The 23,936-nt window shown below is 41.7% G+C and overlaps 1 protein-coding gene across 8 annotated transcripts in view; it reads left to right on the forward strand.

Moving 5' to 3' along the window:
- PCLO (piccolo presynaptic cytomatrix protein) overlaps positions 1-23,936 on the forward strand; it is a 732,405-nt gene that overhangs the window by 114,526 nt on the left and 593,943 nt on the right. For 7 of the 8 annotated variants that reach the window (XM_077264660.1, XM_077264664.1, XM_077264663.1 and 4 more), the window contains exon 2: positions 3,779-5,003. In XM_077264660.1, the coding sequence (XP_077120775.1) occupies positions 3,779-5,003 (1,225 nt within the window). The remainder of the gene's footprint in view (positions 1-3,778; positions 5,004-23,936) is intronic. The other variant, XM_077264661.1, reaches the window with a different exon arrangement.

Raw genomic sequence — 23,936 nt, forward strand, 5'->3', positions numbered from 1 at the left:
ATTATTAATCCAATATTAGTAAAGGGTTAAAAATACACACACACACATTAAGAATAATAGTATTTTAATGAAATGAAATAAATAAACACATAGGGTGTAAAAGATTGGGGAATGAATGAAATGAAGGTAACGTAGCTTCGGTGACTAGCAGTGCCATCACCGAAGCTGTGTCCCCTGGTGGCATTAACTCATATGAACTGTAGCGTGGGAGTTTTTCTGAATATTTTCTCATGCTACAGTTCAAATGAGTTTATGCCTTCAGGGGGCGCAGATTCGGTGACGGCACCGCTAGTCACCGAAGCTACGTTACCTTCATTTCATTAATTCCCCAGTCTTACAGCCGGGAGCAGCTGCATTAGCAGGCTCCTGGTTGTATCTGAATTTAACCCCTTCAGATGGATTTACATCATGGAACATGACTGTACGGTGGACAGGTATGGGATATTGTTGCATTTTTATTTTCCTTTTTTTATAGGAGAGCGAGAGTCTTCAGTTGTATTGAGCGTACAATAAAGATAATAAAACCCTATGTGTTTATTTAATTAAAATACTTTATTCTTAATGTGTGCGTGTATTTTTAACCCTTTACTAATATTGGTTTAATAATGGATAGGTGTCTTATTGACATCTCTCCATTATTAACCAGGCTTATTGTCACCTTACAATTGCAAGGTGACATTAACCCCTTATTACCCCATATCTCACCACTGCAGGGGAGTGGGAAGAGAGTGGCTAAGTGCCAGAATAGGCGCATCTTACAGATGTGCCTTTTCTGGGGTGGATGGGAGCAGATGTTTTTAGCCGGGGGCAATAACCATGGTCCCTCTCTAGACTATTAATATCTGCCCTCAGTCACTGGCTTTCCCTCTCCGGTGGAGAAAATTGCACGGGAGCCCACGCCAGTTTTTTCCATGATTTAACCCTTTATTTTAACACCTAGAGCTCACAAATTTTGCACACACAAATTACTAACATTGTTAGTGAGGAATATGTAAAAATATAACGGATATGAAATGGTTTACTGTATGTAAACCATGTCTCATATCCTGTCGGGTTTGGTAAGGATTTAGCAAAAGCCGACAATTGAATTACCGGCTTCTATGCTATCTAGCTCTGTATTAAATATAAAGATAAATACCGTATTTTCCGGCGTATAAGATGACCTTTTAACCCCTGAAAATCTTCTTAAAAATCGCGGGTCGTCTTATACGCCGAGTCTCATCTTATAGGGTGGGTGCATATGGTGGGTGGGGGGGAGTGGTCCCAATGACAAAGCGGTGGGGCGTCTCACTGGGAAGGTGTAAGTGGATTATCCCCCATTACCTCATTGTAGCAAAGCAGCGATGCTCTCTGTGCTGGAGGGCGGCGTCGGCGTATCTCTGCAGCATCGGGGCTCCGCCGGCATTTCCTCAAAGCCCGGAGGCGCCGGTAGCTCCTTTGCTGCGATGCTGTGGCCTCAGGGAAAATGGCCGCTGGGAGCAGCGCATGCTCAGATTCAGATCTCATCTCAAGATCTTGGGAGACGAGATATGAATCTGAGCATGCACCACCCCCAGCAGCTATTTTCCTGGAGGCCACCGCATCGCTGCAATGGAGCTGCCGGTGCCTCCGGGCTTTGAGGAAATGCCGGCGGAGCCCCGATGCTGCACAGAGATACGCCGATGCCGCCCCCAGCACAGAGCCCCCACACTGCCCAAAAGGAGCCGCCGCAGCCGCCCCCAGCATGGAGACCCCACGCTGCACATAGAGGAGCCGCCGCCGACGCCCCCCGAGCACAGAGAGCATCGCTGCTACAATGAGGTAATGGGGAGATAGTCCACTTATACCTTCCCTGTGAGACGCCCCCTCTCTTCGTCATCGGGACCACTCCACCCCATCATATGCACATTGGTCACCCGCCCTATAAGACAACACATGGCGTATAAGAAGATCCCTGACTTTTAAGAAGATTTTATATTTTAACTAGAAAAGTTGGGAGATTGTCTTATACGCTGGAAAATACGGTCATATGTGTCTCAATGACATATATATATCTATTTATATAATTGTCTAAGGGTTTTTCCGTCTGTCTGTCTGTCTGTCTGTCTGTCTGTCTTTCTGTCTGTCTGTCCTGGAAATCCCGCGTCTCTGATTGGTCGAGGCCGCCAGGCCTCGACCAATCAGCGATGGGCACAGTATCGACTTAGATGTCATAATGGTTGCCATGGCGACGATGATGTCATAAAGGTTGCCTTGACCAATCAACGACGGGCACAGTCTGCCGCGAATTCTGGAATCATCATTGTCCATATACTACGGGGACATGCATATTCTAGAATACCGATGCGCTAGAATCGGGCCACAATCTAGTATATATATATATATATATATATATATATATATATATATATATATATACCTAGTTTATGTGTAGACATTTATTTTATCTATTCTAACCTGTCAGTGTGATTTTACTGTACACCGCGCTGAATTGCCGGCTTTTCTATAGGACACCTGTGCATATTTCTCGCAAGGCAGACGTGTGGTCTGTGTGTATTCCATATTTTTCTCGCCCCATAGACTTGCATTGGTGTATTTTTGGAGGAATACACTGACAAACGCAGCATGCTGTGATTTTCTCAGCCCATTAAATACGTCCGAGAAATATACGGTTGATGGAAGCTGCCCCATAGAGAAACATTGGTCCGAGTGCAATGCGTTGTTTTTGCGCCTCTCCCTCCACTGTATTTCTCTCTAGTGTGACGCCGGCCTAAGAATTAAGATTATCTCGAAACACGTTGACAAATGAAACCGCATCGGTACTGTATCTGGTCTCTGATCGTATATTGGATCTTCGGCAGCGCGGATTTATGTTCACTTTATCTCGAAGTTTGAAAAAATAAATGATTAACATTTCTATTTTTGAAAGCTTTCTTCTTTGCCACATTTTTCTTCCACACCTGCCTACAATTTTTACACAGTACTGTATTAATGCAGTATTTATGGATAAATTGTAACCAAAATGCTGCAAAAAACTATCCCAAAAATATTAAATATTGATGGGAGGAATACTATTTGAAGCATTATTTGAGCATTAAAAGCATACAGTATATTTGGTAATTAAAAACTCAAAGCTAAGCATACAACAAAAGTAAATTATGCACGCAAAATGAGAAATGAAAAGATTTGTTTTATGGCTGAAATGAATGCTATGACAAGAGAAATTAATGACCAAAAATAGACTCTGTTATATGTGCATATGAAATATTGATAAGTAATGTTTGGACATCAAAGGGTTCCTCCCAACTAGACAATCTGTATCCATATTCTTTGTTGTTGCAATTGGATGCCATTGACAGGGGCACCTATCTCAGGTTCATTCATAGCTACAGTAGAAAGCATCTATAAAGACTAGTTCTTTCTTATGAGGAGTCAGAGTAAGAACTTATTACATGGTTGCTAGAAATGAGCAAATAAATTGGCAGGACCCTGATCCAGCTGCCGGGTCAGTATTCCGTGGCCGCTTGAATGGAGCCCTGCCAGAATTCTGCTAGTCAATTCGATCATCTCTAATGGCTGCCCAATTTTCTGCCACTGAAGGAGAAAAGCCAGGTCACCTACATGTTCCCTAGGCAATAAGAGCTGATTAATGTGCATATTATATACCAACATTCTCTATGTGTTTTGTGTTGCTGTTGTAGCCATGTTCAACGATGTATAGGAAAACCATTCAATGAAGATTGCCTGTGAAATTTTTCTTCTCAATATTTATGCATCTTTTATATTTTTTTTGTTACAGCAGAAATCCAACCAATGATCCTTCTCAATCTCCAAGACATCAAAGTAAGCCTCCTGATCCTGGGCCAACTGGTCTAAGTAAAAGTCGAACAGTAGATGCATTCAAGACAGAAACAAAACCACCTGGCAGAAGTCCTTCAGCTATGAGTTTGAGAGAACCTAAATCTAAACCTGACATTAAAGAAGACCAAAAAACTGGTCTAATGAGTGGTTTTCTTGCAGAAAGTAATCCGATGAATATGGTCTCCTCTGTTGTTAATAAATTTAATCCTTTTGATGCAAAAAGTGATTCTAAAGAAGAACTATTAAAGCAACAAATGGAAAAAGAGCAAGAAAATAAAGAAGATCCTAAAAGCATTAATAGAGCTTCACCTCAAATGCAACATCAACAAGGACATGCTAAAGCCCCTATACCAACTCAACAACCACATATGAAATCTACACAACAGGGCCCTTCAAGGACCTCAATGCAACCATCAACTGCCACAAAATCACTTCCCCACACCCCTAACCCCAATCAACCATTGCCTGGATCTGCAAACTCTACAAAACCCTTAGTTCAAGAGCCAAAACATACTACCTCATTACCCCATGGGCAAGGATCTAAAAAGGAACCAATGAAACAAGATATATCTGCTAAACCAATACCATCCACTATGGATAAGCAGAGCTTTCCACCTCCAGGATCTTCGATACCAACCAAAATATCTGAACGAGAAAAAACATCCACACAACCCTCAGTTACTGCCAAACAACCTTTCCAAGAACAAGCTAGTTCTAAAATGCCACAACCACAGCAAACTGGGACTGTTAAAGCTCCTCTTCAGCAATCATCACCTATAAAGCAACAATTACAGCAGTCAAGTCCTTCAAAAATTCAAGGACACCCACAGCAGGCCGTGCCCACAAGTGCAAAACAAGTAACGCAGAGGCCAGAGCCTACACCATTTGGTGGTACTAAACAGCCTGTGCCGGTAGCAGGAAAATCGTTGCTTGCTTCACAGCCGCAGCCTTTAAAAGACCAGAGGACAGAATCTATTAAAACACAGATACAAGATACTTCACAGACAGTAGCCAAAGCTGGCACAAAGAATATGTGTCCTCTGTGTAAAACAACGGAACTGATGCTGGATGGCAATAAAAAGCCTAATTATAATACATGCACCCAGTGTAAAATAACTGTATGCAGCTTGTGTGGCTTTAATCCTAACCCACATATAACTGAGGTAAGTGTAGATTATTCTGTGTATTGTTATGTGTAATTTGGCTCTGATTTTAGTTATGTGCACCAAAACTGCACTGTGTGAACAAAGACCACAACTGAAAAATGTTTTTTTTCCTCAACATCAGCTGTCTAAGAAAACTGTGAAGTCCCCATACAGTTATGGTAATCAGCAGGTTAGGTTCAGCCTCCTTTAATCTAATGCCATGCCTCCTTGCTGCTTAAACGCAGCTAGGAGGTTAGTTTACACCGTAGAGATCATATGTTGCAAAGTTCTTCATAGAGTTAAAGCAATCTGTGCTTTGAAAAGATATCCGGCTCCTTCTTTTAATATTCTTCTAGGTTCAGGAGACCAATTTTAAGATAGATTGGGGTCATTGTTTGAAATGGTGACATGGGGTACAACCAATATTGAGGCCAAGACATTACCATAATATTCTGCTGGGTAAGGACCCAGTAAAAATGAAGGTCTTCAGTATGAGGATGATGGTTCTCTACAGGAAACTGCAATAGTGTATACATGGAGCTCAGTTACTTATATTAGGATTTCTGGTCCGTGTGCTCTTTTTGGAGCCCAATTAATACTTATTTTTTCTGCAGTTGTATATTAGGTTCACCAGCAGAGTTTTCTCTATAATAGCCAGATAAAGGATTTTGCCTAAATCTCCCTGTGAATAATGTAATAATATATTTAAATACTATGTGATTATATCCCATTAAAAGAATGGAGCAAAAATCACTGCAGAGCATTATATTGTATATTTAGAAGCATAGATGGGATGTCCTAAATCCTGGTGAAAAAACTGTGCTCTTTACGTAACCAACACAGTTTTCACATACCACACATACCACAATATCCCCACTATTAACTGATCTTTAGAATCTCTACACTTTATCAGGTAGAAGACATAACCCTCCTTCCCCTTGTGATTGCTTAAACCATGGATGTCCTAGAGACAGTGGCTTGGATGTCTTTGCTACCACTGTGTTTTCTAAAATAAGGTACACCACCAATTTTGGTACAAATGCTTGCCATATTGGACTGCCTAAAGTATGGGGCATGAAGGTTGCAACTTCTACTGTGCCCTAGAGCAGGGATGGGCAATTAATTTCCCCGTGGTGCCACATGAGAGACCGTGACTGTTTTGGAAGGCTGAACCAATAGGCTGAAATTAATTCTGCTCTATATTAAATTTATTAATATTAATTATGTCACTTAATATTGAGCAGAATTACATTTGCTGGCATTTCCCTGCATACCATAAGAGCCGGGAAACAGCCCCTCTATATACAGTATTAGTCTACACAGAGCAGCCTATACACAGTGTGAGCCCTCACTTAGCCAATCTATATACAGTATGGGCTCCCAAATATCCTCACTATATACAGTATGAGCAACAATATAGTCTATTAAATACAGTATGAACCCCCACATAGCCCCTTATATACAGTATGAGCCCCACATAGCCCCTATATACAGTATGAGCCCTAACATCTTTATAACGTATAAACCCTCCTCTCTATACAGTATAAGCCCTCATATAGCTCCCTAAATACAATATGAGCATCCACGTAGCCTCCTATATAGTTGTAAACATCCCACATGGAAAAAAAAACACAGCAGACGCGATTAAGTGATATCATCGTGCTTCCTGGCTCAGCCGCACACGCTGATTGGTGGAAGAAGCCGACGGTGCTGTCCTCCACTAATGTATTCGCCGCTCTCTGCATCCCGAGGATATGGATAGCGGTGATCGCAGGGGAAGTCAATGGATGGTGGGCAAGGGCACGTTGCGGCCCGTGGGCCACTGTTTCAGCCCTTTCGCTACCTCATTCCACATCCATCCCTCTGGTTAATCCAGTCCGGCCCAGCTTTGCCCTAGTGTATAGAAAGTGACCATCTGACATATTAGATAATAGCAAAGAAAATTGCTTAGCATGGCATGCAGCTACAGTCATAAACTTGTCCATGATTATATAGAAAGGATAGGTTCAATATAATGTTGTCAGCTCTATTAAAAGACTAATAATTTTAATAAATGCAGTCTAGAAATATATTACTTCCTCACATGACATTAATTATCTAAAGTAATGGTATACAAAATGTATATTTTATGTCTACAAAACACAGCTAAATGCCCATAATGAAGGAGTTATAGGTTAGCCAAGGTGCAGTGGCTAGAATAGTTCCTTTCGGTGGTAATGTAAAACTATCCATCCATCTGACTAGATACAGTTCAATTTCACATAGCTGTTGTAATTGGAAACAGTGTAATTGAGACGCCGTGGAGAGCTGTAGAAAGTTGGATTGTGTAGAGCAGCTTAGGAAGGTCCTGTCTTTTCCAGCATCCAGAGTTTAATTAGACCACCAAAGATAAGATTAGCTTTATAAAACTGAGTTGTTGCTGTAAAGCTGCATTTTTTTTTCCTACCTTTTTTTCTACCTTTAGTTATACATGTCTTTGTTGTGCTTTTTTCTGTGGACATTATGTGCTGCCTGATGAGCAGATTTTGGCAAACACTTGTGTCATAAATAATTGAGATGCTTGGGTGTCATGTGTGTAATTGTGGATCCTTTCTTTTTAGTGTAGATTAACATTAACTTTTTACTTAAACAAAATAAATAAAATAAGCTAATACCTTACTGCTCAAAATCATGCTGATGACCATGGTATGGTACGTTTATTTATTGCAGCAGAAAACTACTCGAGTGTTCGCGGTAAAAATCTCTATGCGCATTTTTGCCACATTTTTACTTCCGGGACATAGTGTGCCGGCGCATGCGCACTAATGTTTTTCGGCTTTGCCCGCAGATGGGCAATGCATACTGCGCGTGCACAAGGCAAGATTGCCTTGCGCAGGCATCTACTACGGAGGACAGAGCATGAACTTCAATCAAATATTGCAGCCAGCATGCAGCCAGCGGGTAAGGAAAGGGTGAATCAAACACCCGAAAACCCCGCCCATATGACCGCAAATCTGTCCCGTCAAATTCAGGTGACAGGTTCCCTTTAACTTTCAGAACGAGAACGAACCTGTGCCGCAAGGTGTACAGCTCAATAGAAAGTTGATGGGTCCATTCACCACTCTATGTGTGATCAAGGTTGGACCCTCAGATCTCAACACCCCTCATTGATCAACATTGCCAAACTTGGGCTACAAAATACCAAAAATTAAAGAAATGTTTAGTTACCATTTACATATTTTACACTGTTTCAGCCCTTCCAAACCTGTCTAGTCGCTCAAAGTATCAGTATGGAGAACACACAGCCCACCAGAGAACATCATTCTTGGGGCCTACCATCCATTTACTATAGAAATAAGAAAGTTTAAATTCTGCAACAAAAAGGAGGATGGCGCGCTGTGTACAGTTGTGGCCAAAAGTATTGACACCCCTGCAATTCTGTCAGATAATACTCAGTTTCTTCCTGAAAATGACTGCAAACACAAATTCTTTGGTATTATTATCTTCATTTAGTTTGTCTTAAATGAAAAAACACAAAAGAGAATGAAGCAAAAAGCAAAACATTGATCATTTCACACAAAACTCCAAAAATGGGCCAGACAAAAGTATTGGCACCCTCAGCCTAATACTTGGTTGCACAACCTTTAGCCAAAATAACTTCGACCAACCACTTCCGGTAACCATCAATGAGTTTCTTACAATGCTCTGCTGGAATTTTAGACCATTCTTCTTTGGCAAACTGCTCCAGGTCCCTGATATTTGAAGGGTGCCTTCTCCAAACTGCCATTTTTAGATCTCTCCACAGGTGTTCTATGTGATTCAGGTCTGGACTCATTGCTGACCACCTTAGAAGTCTCCAGTGCTTTCTCTCAAACCATTTTCTAGTGCTTTTTGAAGTGTGTTTTGGGTCATTGTGCTCCTGGAAGACCCATGACCTCTGAGGGAGACACAGCTTTCTCACACTGGGCCCTATATTATGCTGCAAAATTTGTTGGTAGTCTTCAGACTTCATAATGCCATGCACACGGTCAAGCAGTCCAGAGGCAGCAAAGCAACCCCAAAACATCAGGGAACCTCCGCCATGTTTGACTGTAGGGACCGTGTTCTTTTCTTTGAATGCCTCTTTTTTTCTCCTGAAAACTCTATGTTGATGCCTTTGCCCAAAAAGCTCTACTTTTGTCTCATCTGACCAGAGAACATTCTTCCAAAACGTTTTAGGCTTTATCAGGTAAGTTTTAGCAAACTCCAGCCTGGCTTTATTATGTCTCAGGGTAAGAAGTGGGGTCTTCCTTGGTCTCCTACCATACAGTCCCTTTTCATTCAGACGCCGACGGATAGTACGGGTTGACACTGTTGTACCCTCGGACTGCAGGGCAGCTTGAACTTGTTTGGATGTTAGTCGAGGTTCTTTATCCAACATCCACACAATCTTGCGTTGAAATCTCTTGTCAATTTTTCTTTTCCGTCCACATCTAGGGAGGTTAGCCACAGTGCCATGGGCTTTAAACTTCTTGATGACACTGCACACGGTAGACACAGAAACATTCAGGTCTTTGGAGATGGACTTGTAGCCTTGAGATTGCTCATGCTTCCTCACAATTTGCTTTCTCAAGTCCTCAGACAGTTCTTTGGTCTTCTTTCTTTTCTCCATGCTTAATGTGGTACACACAAGGACACAGGACAGAGGTTGAGTCAACTTTAATCCATGTCAACTGGCTGCAAGTGTGATTTAGTTATTGCCAACACCTGTTAGGTGCCACAGGTAAGTTACAGGTGCTGTTAATTACACAAATTAGAGAAGCATCACATGATTTTTCGAACAGTGCCAATACTTTTGTCCACCCCTTTTTTATGTTTGGTGTGGAATTATATCCAATTTGGATTTAGGACAATTCTTTTTGTGTTTTTTCATTTAAGACAAATTAAATGAAGATAATAATACCAAAGAATTTGTGTTTGCATTCATTTTCAGGAAGAAACTGAGTATTATCTGACAGAATTGCAGGGGTGTCAATACTTTTGGCCACAACTGTACATTAAGAAAATGTGTGTGAAATTAAATAACTGAAATTTCTTTCATTTTTCCTATCATTGCATGGACTACATTAGATTTGATGGACTATGATTGATCAACATGAGATCTAATTGGTTAATAAAATGATCAACAAGCGATGGTGTAGGGTAGTTTTTTTGTAACACTGTATTATAGCTTTAGTAATAGAGGTATGTGACAGACACCTTTAAATTATTCTTGCTGGGGCTAAGTGTCAGTCTGCTTTGTTTTGCTGTCTTAAAAATTGACACTCCCTCACTATTAACCACGTTGTGACAGAGCCAATTTTGTCCTTTATGACCAAGTAAATTTTTACAATTCTGACCACTGTCACTTTATGAGGTTATAGCTCTGGAATGCTTCAACGTATCCCACTGATTCTGAGACTGTTTTTTCGTGACATATTTTACCCTATGTTAGTTGTAAAATTTCTTCGATATGACTTACGTTTATTTATTAACCCCTTCCCGAACTTTGACACCACGTAGGCGTCATGAAAACCCTGTGCCAATCCGACCCATGACGCCTATGTGGCGTCATGGAATGATCGCGTCCCTGCAGATCGGGTGAAAGGGTTAACTCCAATTTCACCCGATCTGCAGGGGGGGAGTGGTACTTCAGCCCAGGGGGGGTGGCTTCACCCCCCCGTGGCTACGATCGCTCTGATTGGCTGTTGAAAGTGAAACTGCCAATCAGAGCGATTTGTAATATTTCACCTAAAAAACTGGTGAAATATTACAATCCAGCCATGGCCGATGCTGCAATATCATCGGCCATGGCTGGAAAACTTAATCTGTCCCCCCCACACCCACCGATCTCCTCCCCAGTCCTCTGTTATGTGGTCCGCCCCCCTAAGTCGTCCTGTCCGCACCCCCGTCCTCCTGCCCGCTCCCCCCGTGCTCCGATGCCACCCCCCGTCCTCCGATCCACCCCCCATGCTCAGATCCCCCCCCTCATACTTAACGAGCCTCCGGGCGTCCGTCCATCTTCTCCATGGGCGCCGCCATCTTCCAAAATGGCGGGCGCATGCGCAGTGCGCCCGCCGAATCTGCCGGCCGGCAGATTCATTCCCTGTACATTTTGGTCGCTGTGATAGGTTCTATCACAGCGATCAAAATAAAAAAATAGTAAATGACCCCCCCTTTATCACCCCCATAGGTAGGGACAATAATAAAAAAAAAGAAAATATTTTTTTTTCTTTTTCCACTAGGGTTAGGGTTAGAACTAGGGTTAGGGTTAGGGTTAGGGGTAGGGTTAGGGTTAGGGCATGTGCACACAGTGTGGATTTGGCTGCGGATCCGCAGCGGATTGGCCGCGAATCCGCAGCGGATTGGCCACGGATCCGCAGCGGATTGGCCGCGGATCCGCAGCGGATTGGCCGCAGATCTGCAGCGGATCGGACGCTGCGAATTCGTAGCAGTTTTCCATCAGGTTTACAGTACCATGTACACCTATGGAAAACCAAATCTGCTGTGCCCATGGTGCGGAAAATACCGTGCGGAAACGCTGTGTTGTATTTTCCACAGCATGTCAATTTTGTGCGGATTCCACAGCATTTTACACCTGTTCCTCAATAGGAATCCGCAGGTGAAATCCGCACAAAAAAACACTGGAAATCCGCTGTAAATCCGCAGGTAAAACGCAGTGCCTTTTACCTGCGGATTTTTCAAAAATGTTGCGGAAAAATCTCACACGAATCCGCAACGTGGGCACATAGCCTTAGGGTTAGGGTTGGAATTAGATTTAGGGTTGGAATTAGGGCTAGGGTTGGAAATAGGGTTAAGATTAGGCTTGTGGTTAGGGTTACGGATAGGGTTAGGGGTGTGTTGGGGTTACAGTTGTGGTTAGGGTTGGGATTAGGGTAAGGGTTGGGATTAGGGTTAGGATTAGGGTTAGGGTTGGGATTAGGGTTACAGGTGTGTTGGGGTTAGGGTTGTGGTTAGGGGTGTGTTGGGGTTAGGGTTGTGATTATGTTTATGGCTACAGTTGGGATTAGGGTTAGGGGTGTGTTGGGGCTAGTGTTGAAGTTAGAATTGAGGGGTTTCCACTGTTTAGGCACATCAGGGGTCTCCAAAAGCAACATGGCACCACCATTGATTCCAGCCAATCTTGCGTTCAAAAAGTCAAATGGTGCTCCCTCCCTTCCAAGCCCCGACGTGCGCCCAAACAGTGGTTTACCCCCACATATGGGGTACAAGCGTACTCAGGACAAACTGGACAACAACTATCGGGGTCCAATTTCTCCTGTTACCCTTGCGAAAATAAAAAATGACTTGCTAAAACATAATTTTTGAGGAAAGAACAATTATTTTTTTATTTTCACGGCTCTGCGTTATAAACTTCTGTGAAGCACTTGGGGTTTGAAAGTGCTCACCACACATCTAGATAAGTTCCTTGGGGGGTCTAGTTTCCAAAATGGGGTCACTTGTGGGGTGTTTCTACTGTTTAGGCACATCAGGGGCTCTGCAAATGCAACGTGACGCCCGCAGACCATTCCATCAAAGTCTGCATTTCAAATGTCACTACTTCCCTTCCGAGCCCTGACGTGCGCCCAAACAGTGGTTTACCCCCACATATGGGGTATCAGCGTACTCACAACAACCTGGGCAACAAATATTGGGGTCCAATTTCTCCTGTTACCCTTGTGAAAATAAAAAATTGAGCAAAAATGTAGAGTTAGAATGGCACCAGGTGGTGACTATAGACAATTGATACAACGTTGAAGCGTTGAAATCTGGCATTCCAAGCCGACAATAGAACGTAGAAGCATAGGATTCTGTCAGGAACCTTTTTAGCACGCAATACTCAGCGACGTACGGGTGGTGCTCAACAACAATGAAGATGTGGATCCAAACAAATGAAGAAATAGAAGTGGCACTCACCCCAATGTTGCTGTTTAGTGATGTCCTTTATTCAAAATATGAAGGCACAAACATGATATGGAGAGGCGGCTGGTGGAGGAAGGGGTGCAAGAGGAGGCAAAAGGACGACGGCCGTTTCGCGCTGGTGCGCTTCCACTGGTCCAGGACCCTGTGCCTTCATATTTTGAATAAAGGACATCACTAAACAGCAACATTGGGGTGAGTGCCACTTCTATTTCTTCGTTTGTTTGGAAAATAAAAAATTGCTTGCTAAAACATCTTTGTTGAGGAAAGAAAAATGATTTTTTATTTTCACGGCTCTGCGTTGTAAACTTCTGTGAAGCACTTGGGGGTTGAACGTGCTCACCACACATCTAGATAAGTTCCTTGGGGGAGTCTAGTTTCCAAAATGGGGTCACTTGTGGTGTGTTTCTACTGTTTAGGCACATCAGGGGCTCTGCAAACGTAACATGATGCCCGCAGACCATTCCATCAAAGTCTGCATTCCAAATCATCACTACTTCCCTTCCGAGCCCCGGCATGTGCCCAAACAGTGGTTTATCCCCACATATGGGGTATCAGTGTACTCAGGAGAAACTGGACAACAACTTTTGGGGTCAAATTTCTCCTGTTACCCTTGGGAAAATGAAAAAATTCTGGGCTAAAAAAATATTTTTGAGGAAAGAAAACACATTTATTATTTTCACGGCTCTACGTTATAAACTTCTGTGAAGCACTTGGGGGTTCAAAGTGCTCACCACACATCTAGATAAGTTCCCTAGGGGGTCTAGTTTCCAAAGTGGGGTCACTTGTGGGGAGTTCCTACTGTTTAGGCACATCAGGGGCTCTGCAAACGCAACTTGACGCCCGCAGAGCATTCCATCAAAGTCTGCATTTCAAAACGTCACTACTTCCTTTCCGAACCCCGACGTGTGCCAAAACAGTGGTTTTCCCACACATATGGGGTATCAGCGTACTCAGGAGAAACTGGACAACAAATTTTGGGGTCCAATTTCTCCTGTTACCCTTGGGGAAAATAAAAATTTGTGGGCTAAAAAATCATTTTTGAGAAAAGAAAAATTATTTTTTATTTTCATGGCTCTGCGTTATAAACTTCTGTGAAGCACTTGGGGGTTCAAAGTGTTCACCACACATCTAGATTAGTTCCATGGGAGGTCTAGTTTCCAAAATGGGGTCAATTGTGTGGGAGCTCCAATGTTTAGGCACACAGGGGCTCTCCAAACGCTACATGATATCCGCTAATGATTGAAGCTAATTTTCCATTCAAAAAGCCAAATGGCGTGCCTTCCCTTCCGAGCCCTGCCGTGCGCCCAAACAGTGGTTTACCCCCACATATGGGGTATCATCGTACTCAGAACAAACTGGACAACAACATTTGGTGTCCAATTTCTCCTATTACCCTTGGAAAAATAAAAAAATTCTGGGCTAAAAATCATTTTTGAGGAAAGAAAAATATTTTTTTATTTTCATGGCTCTGCGTTATAAACGTCTGTGAAGCACCTGGGGGTTTTAAGTGCTCACTATGCATCTAGATAAGTTCCTTGGGGGGTCTAGTTTCCAAAATGGGGTCACTTGTAGGGGAGCTCCAATGTTTAGGCACACAGGGGCTCTCCAAATGCGACATGGTGTCCGCTAACGATTGGAGCTAATTTTCCATTCAAAAAGTCAAATGGCGCGCCTTCCTTTCCGAGCCTTGCCGTGCACCCAAACAGTGGTTTACCCCCACATATGAGGTATCGGCGTACTCAGGAGAAATTGCACAACAAATTTTAGGATCCATTTTATCCTGTTGCCCATGTGAAAATGAAAAAATTGAGGCTAAAAGAAATTTTGGGTGAAAAAAAGTACTTTTTAATTTTTACGGATCAATTTGTGAAGCACCTGAGGGTTTAAAGTGCTCACGATGCTTCTAGATAAGTTCCTTGGGGGGTCTAGTTTCCAAAATGGGATCACTTGTGGGGGAGCTCCAATGTTTAGGCACACAGGGGCTCTCCAAACCTGACATGGTGTCCGCTAGCGATGGAGATAATTTTTCATTCAAAAAGTCAAATGGCGCTCCTTCCCTTCCGAGCCTTACCATGTGCCCAAACAGTGGTTTACCCCCACATGTGAGGTATCGGTGTACTCAGGAGAAATTGTCCAACAAATTTTAGGATCCATTTTATCCTGTTGCCCATGTGAAAATGAAAAAATTGAGGCTAAAATAATTTTTTTGCGAAAAAAAAGTACTTTTTCATTTTTACGGATTAATTTGTGAAGCACATGGGGGTTTAAAGTGCTCACTATGCTTCTAGATAAGTTCCTTGGGGGGTCTAGTTTCCAAAATGGGGTCACTTGTGGGGGAGCTCCAATGTTTAGGCACACGGGGGCTCTCCAAACACGACATGGTGTCCGCTAAAGATTGGAGCCAATTTTTCATTCAAAAAGTCAAATGGCGCTCCTTCCCTTCCGAGCCTTACCATGTGCCCAAACAGTAGTTTACCCCCACATGTGAGGTATCGTTGTACTCAGGAGAAATTGTCCAACAAATTTTAGGATCCATTTTATCCTGTTGCCCATGTAAAAATGAAAAAATTGAGGCCAAAATAATTTTTTTGCGAAAAAAAAGTACTTTTTCATTTTTACGGATTAATTTGTGAAGCACATGGGAGTTTAAAGTGCTCACTATGCTTCTAGATAAGTTCCTTGGGGGGTCTAGTTTCCAAAATGGGGTCACTTGTGGGGGAGCTCCAGTGTTTAGGCACACGGGGGCTCTCCAAACGCGACATGGTGTCCGCTAAAGATTGGAGCCAATTTTTCATTCAAAAAGTCAAATGGCGCTCCTTCCCTTCCGAGCCCTGCCGTGCGCCCAAACAGTGGTTTACCCACACATATGAGGTATCAGCGTACTCAGGACAAATTGCACAACAACGCTCGTGGTCCAGTTTCTCCATTTACCCTTGGGATAATAACAAAATTGTTGCTAAAAGATAATTTTTGTGACTAAAAAGTTAAATGTTAATTTTTTCCTTCCATGTTGCTTCTGCTGCTGTGAAACACCTGAAGGGTTAATAAACTTCTTGAATGTGGTTTTGAGCACCTTGAGGGGTGCAGTTTTTAGAATGGTGTCACTTTTGGGTATTTTCTGCCATATAGAACCCTCAAACTGACTTCAAATGTGAGGTGGTCCCTAAAAAAAATGGTTTTGTAAATTTTGTTGTAAAAATGAGAAATCACTGGTCAAATTTTAACCCTTATAACTTCCTAGCGAAAAAAAAATTTGTTTCCAAAATTGTGCTGATGTAAAGTAGACATGTGGGAAATGATATTTATTAACTATTTTGTGTCACATAACTCTCTGGTTTAACAGAATAAAAATTAAAAATGTGAAAATTGAGAAATTTTCAAAATTTTCGCCAAACTTCCGTTTTTTTCACAAATAAACTCAGAAATTATCGACCTAAATTTACCATTATCATGAAGCCCAATATGTCACGAAAAAACAATCTCAGAATCGCTAGGATCCGTTGAAGCGTTCCTGAGTTATTACCTCATAAAGGGACACTGGTCAGAATTGCAAAAAATGGCCAGGTCATTAAGGTCAAAATAGGCTGGGTCATGAAGGGGTTAAAAAAAACAGAAATTTGGCAAAAATGTTGAACATTTTTCAATTTTCTAATTTTTGTGCCCTTAAATAAGAGATTCATATCACACAAAATAGTTAATAAATAATACTTCCTCACGTGTTTACTTTACATCAGCACAATTTTGGAAACATAATTTTTTTTGTTAGGAAGCTATTAGAGTTAAAAGTTGACCTGCAATTTCTTATTTTTCCAACAAAATTTACAAAACCATTTTTTTTAGGGACCACCTCACATTTAAAGTGAGTTTGGGGGGTCAATATCACAGAAAATACCCAATAGACCATTCTAATAACTGCACGCCTCAAGGTGCTAAAAACCACATTCAAGAAGTTTGTTAACCTTTCAGGTGCTTCACGAGAACTAAAGGAATATGGAAGGAAAAAAAAAATCTACATTTTACATTTTTCACAAAAAAATTACTTTGGAACCAAACTTTTTATTTTCACAAGGGCATCAGGAGAAAATGAACCACAAAATTTGTTGTGCAATTTCTCCTGAGTATGACGATTCCCCGTATGTGGGAAAAAGCCACTGTTTGGGCGCATGACAGGGCTCAAAAGTGAAGGAGCACCGTTTGACTTTTTGAATGCAAAATTGCCTGGAATCAGAGGTGGGCTCCATGTCACGTTTGGAGACCCTTGAAGTGCTTAAACAGTGGAAACCTCCCAATTCTAATTCCAACCCTAACACAGCCCTACCCCTGACCCTAATCCCAACCCTAACCCCAACTCCTACACCACCCTAACCCCAGCACCCCAACCGTAACCCCAACACAACTGTAACCCCAACACAACCCTAACTCCAACCCTAACCCCAACACCGCAACCATAACTCCTACACCACAACTGTATCCCCAACACAACCCTAACACCAACACAATTCTGGCCCCAACCTTAACCCTGGCCCCAACTTTAACCCTAGCCCAACCCTAACCCTAGCTCTAACCCCAACCCTAACACTAGCTCTAAACCTAACCCTAGCCCCAACTCTAATCCTAGCCTAGTGATCACAAGACTGGGGATGGTAAAAACCAACATGAACCATGTTCTCCAGGGGCTCAGCTACACTCGGTAGCCAAAACCCCAGAGATTTTCCGACGCCGGGGTCGCTATAACTTTATTTCTCAGCGCTGTTAAAAAGCGGTGCTGAGGAATACAGACCTTTAGCTGCCTCCATTAAAAGGTGTGTAGGCGGTCATTAAGGGGTTAATTCACTGCCTAATCCAGCAGCGGAATTAGGAAGGAGTTGGTTACCCCCCTGAAATAGACCATCCTGCACCTGGGATGGCTGCAAGCCATTATTTTTTGGATCAGGAAGTAATCAGGATCTAAGGACCTTCCCATCCTGTGAGGATTAGTTTGCTGGTATTGGTTTTGCATTGACTGGTTATGAAAATATGCTTAGACACATAAAAAATTAGTAAATACATGTAAGTAAATTAGGTTGCTCACATGTCAATATTTTATCTTGTGTTAGCTTTAACCTCTTAAAGGGAACCTGTCACCCCCAAAATCGACAATGAGCTAAGCCCACCGGCATCAGGTTCTTATCTACAGCATTCTGTAATGCTGTAGAAAAGCCCCTGATATATCCTGAAAGATGAGAAAAAGAGGTTAGATTATACTCACCCAGGGGCGGTCCCGGTACGATGGGCGTCGTGGTCCGGGGCCCCCATCTTCTTACAATGACGTCCTCTTCTTGTCTTCACGCTGCGGCTCTGGCGCAGGCGTACTTTGTCTGCCCTGTTGAGGGCAGAGCAAAGTACTGCAGTGTGCAGGCGCGTGGCCTCTCTGACCTTTCCCGGCACCTGCGCACTGCAGTACTTTGCTCTGTCCTCAACAGGGCAGACAAAGTACGCCTGCGCCAGAGCCGCAGCGTGAATGCAATAAGAGGACGTCATCGTAAGAAGATGGGAGGCCCCGGACCGGACCGCGACACCCATTGGACCGGACCGCCTCTGGGTGAGTATAATCTTACAGAATGCTGCAGATAAGCCCCTGATGCTGGTGGCCTTAGCTCATCGTCGATTTTGGGGGTGACAGGTTCCCTTTAAGGACGAGAAGTATTTCAATTTTTGTGTTTCCATTTTTTGCTCCCCTGCTTCCCAGAGCCATAACTTTGTTATTTTTCTGTCAATGTGGCCATGTGAGGGCTTGTTTTCTGTGGGACGAGTTGTGCTTTTGAACAGTACCATTGATTTTAAAATAACTTGTACTGGAAAATGGGAAAAAAATTTAAAGTGCGGTGAAATTGCAAAAAAAGTGCAGCTACACAATTATTTATTTATTTATTTTACCACGTTCACTAAATGCTAAAACTGTCCTGCCGTTACTATTCTCCAGGTCATTACGACTTCAGAGACACCAAATATGTGTAGGTTCTTTTTTAAGTGGTGAAAAAAAATCCAAAGTTTGTAAAAAAAAAAGAAAAAATGTTGACATTTTCCGAGAACCGTGGCGTCTCCATTTTTCGGGATCTGGGGCTGGGTGATGTTTTGCATTCCAATCTGATGTTTTTATTGATAACATTTTGAGGTACATATGATCTTTTGATCACCTGTTATTGCATTTTATTGCAATGTTGCAGCAACCAAAAAAAAAATAATTCTGACGTTTTTATTTTTTTTCTTGTTACGCCATTTAATGATTTAATTAATTCTTTTTATCTATTGATAGATCAGGCGATTCTGAACACGGCGATATCAAATATGTCTACATTTTAATCTTTTTTAATTGTTTTATTTTGAATAGGGCGAATGGGGGGTGATTTGAACTTTTATATATTTTTTAAATATTTTTAAAAACATTTTTTTACTTTTTTGCATCAATAGTCTCCATGGGGGACTAGAAACTGCTCTGCTCTATGTAGCAGAAATGCTCACTTGCTATGAGCACCAACCGCTGGGTTGCACTCATAGTGATCCCGCAATGACAACTACAGGGTTCTCCTGCAGATCCAGGTTTGTCATGCCAACACATTGGCAACCCATGGTCATGTGACACGGGCACCGATGGGCATAATTAGCAACACGCTTTCTGCACGTGCATGTTAAATGCTGCTGTCAGATAATGACAGTGGCATTTAACATGTTAACAGCAGCCGGTGGATCACAATTCGACCTGCGGCTGTTAGGGGCACATGAATGATGATCAGATCAGCTGTCATGTGCAGGAAAAGGTGTGGACTCATTGCCGGAGCCCGCACCAAACAGGGGGAGGCATCCAATGTTGGATATATCCGTCATTGGATGTTAAGGGGTTAAAAGGTAACCTGGGGCTCAAGCCGGCCAAAATGACTGCATCCAGCAGTTCAAGAGCTAGATTACCACTGCATGCCACGTTTCTAGTAATTATAGTGCAATCTGGAAATTCCACTTGTCGTCAATTCCTTGTGGCGATTTTCACTGTGGATTTATCCCTTTTCATTGAATAGGGTAAAATGTGCAGAAAAATCTGCATGCTTTAAGGAACAAGGATCAAAGTAGGATATGTTTCTGGTTTTTCTTTTCCGAAAAAGACCGGTGAAAAAGCATATTCACTTTAATGGGTCTTTGATCTATCTGCAAAAAGAATGAATAGCAAGCACACTTACCAAAAAATCTCATATTTGAAAGAGCCCTTATTGATGGAGATGGCAGATGATAAGTGGCCCTTGAGCAGTTATGGCTTTATTAATATAGGAAGAAAACCTTCTCTAACTCTCCACCATTAAAAAAAAGTTCAGTTTCTATGTCATCTATAAGGTCATAACTGACTGAGGGCCCATAGCTCAACCCACAGAGCTGTCATTAAGTGTGAGTGTATACAGTACGGTATGTGTATAGGGAGTATGAATGTTTATACTCATGTGCAATGTGTGTATAGATGTCAGTGTGAATATTGGGGCCGTCATTCAGTAAAGGGTGATGCGGGCGTTGTGGAATAAGTGCCCCAGTCACTCATAACTGATTGAGGGCTCCACTCTCCACCAACCATATCACCCCTTACTGAATGAGGGTCTCTTTCACTCACACTGATAGCTAAACAGACATATACATAAGCACTCACACACTGTGTACACATGTAGACAACAAACACATACCCAATACATAGACGCACACAGAAAAAGTTACTTTACGGCCGAGTTTCTGAGTGCTGGTAAAAAAGCGCCACTCGATGTAGCTGCAGCCTGCAGACCCCCTCACTCTCTCAGCCCTTACAGCAAGGAAGACAGAAGTTTGTGTGTGAGGGGGAAGTAAGGAGGTGTTAAGGTGCCAAGGGGAGATTATTTAAGGTAGTACATTATAAGTCAATGTAGATGCCAGTACTACGTTAAGTGATGCCACAGACTACAGAAGCAAGGGGGAGGGCCGACCTGCTCTGTTGGGCCTGTCAACACTGGTTGCTCCTATCTCAAAGCTTGTGTTCTAAGCAATGAGCAAAATTCGAATCTGGCAGATTCGCTCGAATTTGGCTTTGAAACTCTATCCTTATTGAATTTATTCGATGTGAATCAAATATACTCCGTATCCAATTTCAGTCGAAATAAAGGCATTTACCGTGCCTTGAAAAAGTATTTATACCGGGTGAACTTTTCTACAATCTTTCACGTTCCACCCACAAACTTAAATGCATTTTATTTGGATTTTATGTGATATACCAACACAAAGTAGCCAATATTTGTGAAGTGTAAAGGAAATGATATATGGTTTTCAAATTATTTTAAATGATATGCAAATACTTGATTTTAGATATTAGGATTCTGGCATTAGTTACTCATTTTTTTATTTGCTCCAAAAGTAATGGAAATATGCACATCACTTGACAATTTTTAAAAAGTGTCTAGAAAAGGAGACCTGAACTTGAATATTTTTCTGGAGCTTATGAAGACCGATGACACAGAAAGAAGCTTATCATTGAGAAGATTAACAGAGCTGCAGTTGATAAAATGTCGTTTTATCAAAACTACAGCAAGAATCCTAGTAAATGGCACACAATGGAATAAGGATACTTAAACCTACTTTATTCTATTTTCAGATGATGCAGGAATACCTGGTGCCAGATTATTTTTAACCGCTTAAAGTAATTTTGCCAAGTTTGGAACTTATCCTTTTTCCACAGGATAGAGAATGACTTTCCAAACGCTGAGCAAGATCCAGCTGATCCCAAGAAACCCGTTCTCATGTTCAATGGGGGCACACCAATCAGAACCCAAGTAACCGGAAAGTTATCTCCTATCCTATGGATAGGAAATAACTTCCACATTTGGCACAACCTCTGTAATCTCTTGGCATCAGTGCCAATTTCGACCTCTATGACAGCTTTTTTTTAACATATTGTGACATTTCAGTGATTTTTTTTTTTTTAGGACAATATAGCTACATGAAAGTTTAGTTGCTTCGGAATGAGTTTTGTTTGTCACTTTTGCATCACTTTTGAAAGCATGTAACTTATTAACACACTTTTATTAACTCTTTATGAGAAGGTAAGTATATCAACAAAACAGCAATTCTGCCACTGTTTTTTTACAATTTATTTTTTAATCTTTATACTGTTTTCAGAGCTGCACAAATATAGACTCCGATTCATCATTGCCTTAGTGCTTTTTTGTCTAGTTTTGTATGTTTGACGCTTTTTTCTTGTTTGCACCCAATTATTCTTTTTTTTCTACTTTGTGGGTGGAGTCTTATACCTGATTCATCAATTGAGCACAATTTGGAGCAAATTCACTCCACTATATTTTCAATCATGCCTGTATTTTTTGTGGGTTGATTCTCTCAGGCGAGAGAATCGGACCGATTGTGCTAACGACACTACAATTAAACTCTGATCCGATTTTAATTCTAGTGTCAGCTAATTATGATTTGATGCTCTTGCATGAGAGAATTTTATCACAGGTGTGGAGAAGACAGAGAAGATAAGTTGTCCATTTTCTTCATTATCTGAGTCTTGGGTGTCGTACTTCTCTCGAATGACAAACAATTGCTTATCTGAAGTTTTACACGCACCCTTAGACTTGAATGGATGCATGTCATTCGATTTGCAAAGCAATTTCTTTTTGGCCTATAATTAAAAGAACCGTTGCGCTAGTTTAATGACTTAGTAAGTCACTCACTGTTTACTTGAAAAGACATTGGTTCTAGGGTTGATTATTCAAACAATATGTGGGGTAAGGAACCATATGTACATGACATTAACTAAACAAAGTTACAGATCATCTTAACTCACTGTTTTGCTTACACCGAAAAAGCTCCGCACTGCTGCTGGAGAGAACTGGCTTGCAGGGAGAGATCAGTGGATGCAGAGTGCTTCGCAGCTATGCTGGCTCCGAGAATGCTCTGCGCTGCTGCTGGAATTGGCCGGTTTGCTGAGAGCGGTCAGTGGGTGCAGAATATGGCGATGAGTCCGTTCCGTGGCTGTGTGGTGCGGGGTCTGCACTGTAGAGCCAGGAGCCCTCCGACCGGTAGTGCTCCTGGATGCCCGGCAGAAAAATGGACATTGGTACTTGGAGATGGCATGTGACATCACACAGTAGTAAAGAGGCTGATAAGGACCAAAAAAACAACAAACGCGTTTCGAAGAGAGCAAGGCTCCACTTCCTCGGGTGTCTGTACATACCAATACAGACTGTTGTTTTATAGGTTGCTGATCCGCCTCTTTGTTCTCTCCAAGTACTTGTGAATTCTGTTACCCTACTCCACTAATCATCCACACCTAACATGTTTAGATTGGTGGGGTGAATGCTGGTGTTGGTGTTGACGTATGAGCGGTGGGGAGTCTTTATAGTTATAATACTTAAACATTTTTGTTATAAACGATATAAGAATAAACAATATATAAAAAACTTTCTTTATTTAAATTATATAAAACGGGCAAAAAATGGGGATTTTTGGCATAAAATTATGTTTTCTTTATTTGAAAACATTTTTAAAATTCCGTATGGGGTAAAATCCAAACAATCAGAGTGTGTATACTTGTATACACACATGGAAAAACACATATACATACACACTGGAAAAAAATAAATAAAAATGAAAAAGTGCAAAATACTTATAAATGGAGGCTGAGAGAATCAGTGTGTATTAAAAAAAAAATAAAAAAATCTTTAAAAGGCTTATAATTCTATATCAAATTTTAAGCCCTTTGGGACCAAACTATTTATTTGAAAAATCCATATGGATTCTTCTCTGGACATTTGTTTCGTATAATCTCTGCCTCTCTAATCCAAGGATTTATTGTGATTTTCCTAAAATGTCTAGACAGTGGGTGACCTATAAATCCTTTTTTGCTGTTATTGAGGTGTTCTTTAATACTCTGTGATAGTTTTCTTATTGTACGTCCCACGTACATTTTTTTTGACATGGGCACTTGATAATGTAGATTACTCCCATACTAGAACATTTAATCCCTTCTTTAAACAGAAAGGTACCGCG

This window comes from Ranitomeya variabilis, chromosome 5 (assembly GCF_051348905.1).
Source record: "Ranitomeya variabilis isolate aRanVar5 chromosome 5, aRanVar5.hap1, whole genome shotgun sequence".
Taxonomy (NCBI): Eukaryota; Metazoa; Chordata; class Amphibia; order Anura; family Dendrobatidae; genus Ranitomeya; species Ranitomeya variabilis.